We start from the raw sequence: 7,701 nt of genomic DNA, 5'->3' as shown, positions 1-7,701 counted from the left end.
TCTTCAGCAAACATCGTATGCGATGGACATTGTACGCGAGTGCATTGAAATCAATGAATGGTTTTACCAACGGCATTTGCGTTAACGTACGCGATAGACGCGCTGATAAGAAAGATTCGCCAATTGCAGTGATTGATGAAGAAAGTCCTAAAGAGAAACGAGGAGGCAGAAATCGAATAGGAGGATGGTGATCATCTCCCTCACAACTTGTAAGTATATCAATAATATTTTTAACACTATACGAGCCAATTGTTTTAACTACACCTATCCGGTACGGCTAGCTAATTTTCAATAGTTATACATTATACTCTTATGTTTCAGGACAATAGCCAACAACATCATGAGGGAAACGCTACAGATCCTCCAGATAGGAATTTCGCAAGTAGAGGCAATGAAGAGATTGATGAACACGGCACTTGGCAATCTAGTTATATATGAGAACATTCCTCCAAACACTCCTCCTCCGTCTCCGGAGCCGCAATAGATAAGAGTACTTATTATATAAACATTAGCCATAAAAAATATAATACTGTAATGTGTATTACATACTAATTAATATATGTATCTTGTTACTCAGGAACGACCTCATCAGCCAATCTATCGCCATGAGAACACACACACACACACACATTTGTTTAGGTATAAATTTTTATATGCGTATACCTTGTTTTTTAATATATATATCTTGTTTTGGTATATATCTTAATTTATATTGTAGTTTATTTTTTGTTTATATTTTAGTTTTATATCTTGTAGTTAATTTATATCTTAATTTATATCTTAGTTTAATATCTTGTTTTTATATTTTAGTTTTATATTTTTAGTGAATACATGCGCACATCGCGCGCAAAAACCGAAACCACCGACATATCACAAGTTTTTAACATACATGCACACGCATACATATATCTTTTGTTTTTATACTGTTAGATTTTTTTATATGGGTCGATTTTATAAAATACAACTGTAATTAGTAATGAAAATAATATTATCTTACAATTACTGACTTTACGTTCAATATTGTTAATTACAATGAGAATTATTCTCTTTTTATTGAGAATACAAATTAGTTCGGTCCGTTTTTTTGTGTGCAAAAATGCATTTATTTTAAAACAAAATGAATAAACAGATTAATTAAAGTATTGTCCATCGCTGGCTACTAAAAGGATAAAGGATAAAGGAAGTTTAATTGATTCCCCTCAGGGTTACAATATTGTTCAACACTCCACTTCTATATCCACGATCCATTTGTATCCACGATTTATTCGGAGGCCCGATTCAGTTCGCTTTTCAATCGATAAACTCGACTTGAAAGAGACCGGCCCGGAAAAATCCGACGATGTGGATTCGAACTCGGGACTCAGGCCGCGAGACCACTGAGCCGGTCCATCGCTGGCTACTATTCTTTCCCATCTCTCAGGCAATATTCGAATTTCATCTCGAAAAAATGACTTGTTTTTGGAGGCGATCCAAGTTTGGAGCCAATTTTCGATTTCTCCGAAAGAAGTGAACCGGTGACCTGCCGAATCGTGCTGCATCTTTCGGAATCAGTAATCAGAAGGAGCAATGTCCGGAAAATACGACGGGTGCGGTAAAACATCCCATTTGAGCGTTTCCAAATATTCTTTTACGACTTTTGCGACATGAAGCCGAGCGTTGTCATGAAGAAGAATAACTTTATCATGTCTTTGCTCGTATTCCGGCCGTTTTTCTCGCAATGCACGGCTCAAACGAATTAATTGTAGCCAATACTTGTTTGCATCATAGCCATCTTCTTGGCTAAAATTGCTGATGCGTTCTTGCTATGATGCAGGTTAATTTGTGTCATTTGGATGCTGAGAGGAGCCATTTTAGACAGTCTCAACACTCTCTGACACCTCTATTTGTTTGGTGGCCTCTCTGCGTTCCCGGCTCGCCACCACCTTAACGGTGGCACGACCTGTTTCGCAGAAAGGTCTGAAACCGCGGTTCTTTAGGGCTTTCAGTGAGGAGTCGCCAATCAGACAGACAAAGCGGGCGCTCGTGGCATCCCTACTACGACTCTCCCGACGACGACCCATTCATTGGTTGCCAGTCCCGTGTTTTATTGGTTGAGGAGCTTCAAGGCTTTTTCCACCTCTACATCAGGCTCCTCCATGTGTATCACTACTCGATGACGCGGACTCACCGGCCGCCAACACACGCAGAGAAGTTCCTTTAATCCTTTAATTAGAGGAATGACTTCTAAGCCACTCCTCCGACTTTTTACTGGCACACACTATTACCAGTGCCTCATCAATATCCCAGATGCCGAATAAAGGTAGGGGCTTTGGGATCTCCGGACATGCCGAGGGTGCGAGACCTGACCAATTTCTTAATCTCCAACCCCTCATTAGATCCTAATTTCTTGTCAGGATAGCCCTCCAACACTAGGACCACCTTGATAGTTCCTGTCGTCACCTAAGCATAAGACCCTTCTTTTCTGGGTCTCTTGTCCTGGCAATTGGTTGCGGGGCTAGGGATGGCGTGCTCCGGTATGGCGCGTTTCGCCGCATCCCCTGGAGCCCGCCCACTCCCAGTTCCTGTTTTTGGATCAGAAACAGTATGGATGTGAGGGGTTTTAACAGCTATACTCTCCCTCGCCTGTCTCTTGTTTCTTAAACGACGCCTGGCGGCACTGCTGGGTCTTTTGCGAGATGGAGCCCGCTCTCATCTCGTTTGGACTCCTTGGTTGTTTGCTTCCGGAAAAAGTTTCGCCCTTGGAAGCTTTGGAAGGGATGATTTTATTACTGCCATTTATTTGGGTCCCACAAGTATCGCGGTCGCGCGGTCTCACCCAGCCAGAGCCGCGTATGGCTGGGGCTTGTCTCCGTACTCCTGGATTTTGCCCGGTATCCAGGAGGCACCTTTCAAGACGCAACACCTTTGTGCCACGCAGCTTTTGGCACGGTTGCTCACACCTTAGCTTCCTCTTAGTTGGCTGCGAGCGGACCCACTCCTGAGTGGGTGACTACCGCCCGCAACCGTAAGCCCCACCACGTTCTGGCGCGAGAGCCCAGAGCCCCCGAGGACGTCAAATGCTCACCTTATGTGGTCAATATTTGTCCCGTCAGTTTACATTTTTATTGTGGCAACAAGACCGGGCAGATCTGCCAGCGTCCACTCAGGGCTGATGATTAATGCCTGGCCACGCCGCCACTAGCACATGCTAGGAACAAATACGTTTTGTGTAGCTACTGCGAGGCGGCCAGACCACGTGCACACCGAGCGCTCCGCGGACCCGGGGCTCCCGCCTCGGAGCTACTACAAGATGGGAACCCATTTGAAGAGAGCAACTAAAACAAATAATACTTACCCTTGATGAAACTTCTTTCTCTTCGCACCGTTGTGTTCGAGGCGCGCGCTGAAAATCGATGGAAGGTTGCTTCATCGGAACCATCGAGCAAAACATTGTCGAGCTGATTGTCGCGAAGAGAAGTAAAAGAAAGAGCAACAACTCGTAGCACACAGAACGATCACAGCGAGACTGACTGTATGGTTGCCATGTAGCGGTTTATATATTCCTAACATAAATAAAAAAATTTTCCTCACTCTCGACGCACATACATTCTATATCTACCCTGAATAAAGAGCGTGTTCGTACTTTTCAAGTTGAGAAACTAGGGACTTTAAGTTGTATAAGATGTTTATATCCGGACAACGTATATCAATTAATCTCATAGTGAAAAGTCCCGCAGAGTGCATGAAATTGATGAATTCGCTAAACGCGAGATATCTCTCGGAGTACAGAAAGTACACATTGCCATTTGAATTATGGAAGGCCAGTGACATACTTGGCGGAACTCCTGGAAACGTTAGTTTCAAATTGCTGTATTCCTTAATCCTCAAGTGACAATCGTTTACAACGGCAACAGAGTTGTTGTTGAATATGATGTAGGTGTGTGTTCCATAGAAGATTGAAACACAGTATTAATAACAGTATTGCTAGAAAACCCAATCTCAGATAAACTGCGTGGCCAACCGTTTTGCAATTGTAAACTGGGATAGGAAATTAAGTTCACGTAACCATCGGTGAAGAGCACGAGCTTGCCGGATGGTCGCTGATAAGCCGCATCCAATTTTGTAAAATTAGATGGAAGAAAGTGCAAGTATTCGGTCAACAGACGTGGATAAATATGCGGACCCCAGTTCGAAGAGGCTATATACACATATTTATCATACGCAATGATCGTAATAGTTTTCATCAAAAGTATTACATCAGGATTGCGCACTTCGCACACATGCCTAGGTGGTAGCGACTTGGGTTTACGCGACAGCGACGGCCGTCGTTGTCGTCGTAGACGGCGCGATCGTCAGAAGGGCAAATGTAGAAACCGGTAGTAGTTCAGGTGCATTCGAGTTAGGTCCGTAATGGTTTTGCATAGCCAGAACATCATTCAAGCTGAGCGTAACAGGCCACTGTTTAATAGGCATAAACGCGTACATTACCGAATCGGTGTGCAGACTGTACTCCATTCCTATTGCATGGCCGATCTCATGAGTCAGCGTATGCAACAGATGATCCTTATTCCATGGATTTTCAGTGAGCTCCACATGCCACTGTTCCGCATTGTCGATATATACCTCAGATACATGTTTGAGATCTTTGTTGGGATAATATGCGTGAGCGAGAACTGCACCTTGACCATCAAAGTCAAACAGACACACGTTTTCTGAGTAATGCTTGTCCCACATAGTATGCCGTCCACTTTTATACGAAATCATTATGTTAGGATTCTGCATGCTGCGTGTAAAAGTCAGCGAAGAATTCGCTGTCTACAAAGCAAACGCTGTCTTTGCTACTTGTAGATTTGCTCTAGAGGCAGACAGAAAATTCATGTAAGATGATTCGTCGACCACTTGTATATATGCTCCTTGTTCGAGTGACGCGTCTCGATGTCTTGACCGCAACGCGGTCTGTTCACTGCGCGCATCGTTTCCACGTTTAATTCACCATCTATAGGTAGATCGTAGAATTCCTGAAAAAGCGAGACAGCGTGACTCAACGCGCTCTCGCAAATCAACGAGTTATCTACGTCATCTTTTAGATAACCGTACTTGCGTAGGAACGCGATAGCGTTCTCTCTTCCATTGACAACGTTCCTCTTTGTCGTCGTCGTTGTATTCATCATCGAACTCGTCGACGCGATCGCTGTCGCCGTCGTCGACGCGACGAGGAGCGTGAGAAATGTCAACGGCAACACGAGCGACGTCATTGTCTTCGCGCGCGAACTGATACTAAAAAACAATTGATTGCCGCGCGGTAGCGATTGAAGAAGAGAGGTCGCGACAATCGCAATATATTTTACAGAACAAACAACAACAATGTATGTAGTATTTGCAAATAAAAAAGCTGTTACACGCATGACAATATATGGGTTGGTGGAAAAGTTCTGCGGATTTTTTAATAGATGACACTAGTGTCAGAAAATACTTATCGCGTGTCGTTCAAATGTCAGTCTGCCGCACATATTTTGACAAGTCACACTACGCTTGACATTTGGCAGAAGTGTTCGTTTTGGATGTGTTTTGTGTGTACGGCATACAACCAAAGTGGAAGATCAAAAATTGCATTTTTGCCATATTTTGCTGTTTTTATTTCGTAAAGGATATAAAGCGGCGAACGCTAATCGCGAAATATGCGCTATGTATGGTGTTTTGGCCTTAAGCGCAGACACATGCGAAAAATGATTTGCTCGTTTCCGTTCCGGAGACTTTAACTTCCAAGATGCACCGCGCTCTGGACGGCCAAATTCTGTTGACGACGACCAACTCCTGGCTACAATAAAGAGTGATCGACACTTAACGACTCGAGAGATTGCGAAGCGTTTCGGCATTCATCATACAACCGTTATGGATCGATTAAAAAAGCTTGGCATGGTGAAAAAGCTTGATGTATGGGTGCCGCACGAACTGAGCAAAAAGAACATCATGGATCGGATTTTAGTGTGTAAATCTCTCTTGAAACAAAACATTCTAGACCTATTTCTGAAACGGATCATCACTGGAGACGAGAAATGGGTTGTCTACAACAACATTAAGCGGCGGAAGTCGTAGTGCGGTCCGGGCGAGTCTTCACAAACGGTGGCAAACCCTAATTTGCATCCACAGAAAGTAATGCTATGTATTTGTTGGGACTATAAAGGAGTGCTGTGGTTCGAGCTGCTCCCGCAGGACCAAACAATAGATTCAAAGAAATACTGCGCTCAGCTCGACAAATTGCGCAATGTAGTGCAAGAGAAGCGGCCAAAATTGTCGAATAGAAAAGGTGTGATTTTCCATCATGACACCGCTCGACCACATACTTCTTTAATCACAAAAAAAAAAATTGCAGAGCTTTGGCTGGGAAATTATGCAGCACCCACCATATTTGCCAGACCTTGCACCGTCTGATTATCACTTGTTTCGCTCGCTGCAAAACAATGTTGACGGTCATCAATTCGACTCAATGGAGGCCATCCGAAATCACCTCGTTGATTTTTTTGCCTACAAATCCCGAAGGTTTTACAAGAGCGGCATCAAGGCCCTACCGAAACGTTGGCAACAAGTTGTAGATCAAGACGGTCAACACATTGTGGACTAAATTAATTTTTAGAAATGTTGATTTTGTGTTGAAATTTTATATTAAAAATCCGCAGAACTCTTCCACCAACCCAAAATTTAGTACAAGAAAAACCGCAACGCGAGCCAGACGGCTGCAGCGGAAGCGTCATCGTTGCTGGAAGTCGCGAGAAGTTTTATATAGAGTTGCATACGGAAGTTGCGGCTGATCGCGCAAATGCAAGATGCATGCTAAGAATAACGCATAGTCTTCAGAATGCTACGGATACTGCGGACTGACTCCGGAGATGCTCTATTGTTCTCAGTACTGTTTCTAAGAAAAATAGTTCTGATTAGAACGTCCAACAGGATGTTGAAGCATCCACAAAATCCGTAAACTACATATTGGTAATGAATTTAATTTTGCGCGGGTATACGAGTGGACGTGCTGGGGGATAAGCATCCGCTGGAACAAACTATAAAAGGATAATGCGTACAGAGCAAATAAAGTAGAAAGTTCTAAACACGCCCAGCAATGGATAGATTAGAGGAGTGTGTTGATGCAGCGGACCGCATTGTGGCTGCTGCCAAAGCTGTGGTCTGTAAGACCAGACAGTTGGCAAATCAAATCAAAGTACAGAAGATCAACCAAACAAATATGGAACAAGAAAAAGAGTTCTTCTTCATAATTACAACAAATCTTACGTATTAGGCGATTTTACTACAATTGTAAGTGTCACAAGAAGAAATGAGTGAGTGAGTGAATGAGTAAGGTGAGTGAGTGAGTGAGGTGAGTGAGTGAGTGAGGTGAGTGAGATAAGTGAGTGAGGTGAGTGAGTGAGTGAAGTGAGTGAATGAGTGAGGTAAGTGAGGTGAGTGAGTGAGTGAGGTGAGTGAGTGAGTGAGGTGAGTGAGTGAGTGAGTGAGTGAGTGAGTGAGTGAGTGAGTGAGTGAGTGAGGTGAGTGAGTGAGTGAGGTGAGTGAGTGAGGTGAGTGAGTGAGTGAGTGAGTGAGTGAGTGAGTGAGGTGAGAGAGTGAGTGAGTGAGTGAGTGAGTGAGTGAGTGAGTGAGGTGAGTGAGTTGAGTGAGTGAGTGAGTGAGGAGTGAGTGAGTGAGGTAAGTGAGTGAATGAGTGAGGTGAGT

General features: G+C 43.7%; 2 protein-coding genes across 2 annotated transcripts; both read right to left on the bottom strand.

Moving 5' to 3' along the window:
• Window positions 1-4,284: 4,284 nt before the first annotated feature.
• On the bottom strand, window positions 4,285-4,713 carry LOC109862231 (stromelysin-1-like). The gene has a single exon (XM_020442223.1). The coding sequence runs from the start codon at window positions 4,711-4,713 to the stop codon at window positions 4,285-4,287; it is 429 nt and encodes a 142-aa protein (XP_020297812.1).
• Window positions 4,714-4,853: 140 nt separating this feature from the next.
• LOC109862230 (matrix metalloproteinase-16-like) lies at window positions 4,854-5,234 on the bottom strand. Its single transcript, XM_020442222.1, has one exon. The coding sequence runs from the start codon at window positions 5,232-5,234 to the stop codon at window positions 4,854-4,856; it is 381 nt and encodes a 126-aa protein (XP_020297811.1).
• Window positions 5,235-7,701: the final 2,467 nt, after the last annotated feature.

The sequence above is a fragment of the Pseudomyrmex gracilis genome, unplaced genomic scaffold (assembly GCF_002006095.1).
Source record: "Pseudomyrmex gracilis isolate BER0280 unplaced genomic scaffold, ASM200609v1 scaffold_1525, whole genome shotgun sequence".
Lineage (NCBI taxonomy): Eukaryota > Metazoa > Arthropoda > Insecta > Hymenoptera > Formicidae > Pseudomyrmex > Pseudomyrmex gracilis.
This window is presented reverse-complemented; position numbering and strand designations above follow the sequence as displayed.

Excerpts from the sequence above, each read along its gene's own strand:
- LOC109862231 (XM_020442223.1), bottom strand. The coding sequence starts at position 4,713 with ATGTGGGACAAGCATTACTCAGAAAACGTGTGTCTGTTTGACTTTGAT.
- LOC109862230 (XM_020442222.1), bottom strand. The coding sequence starts at position 5,234 with ATGACGTCGCTCGTGTTGCCGTTGACATTTCTCACGCTCCTCGTCGCG.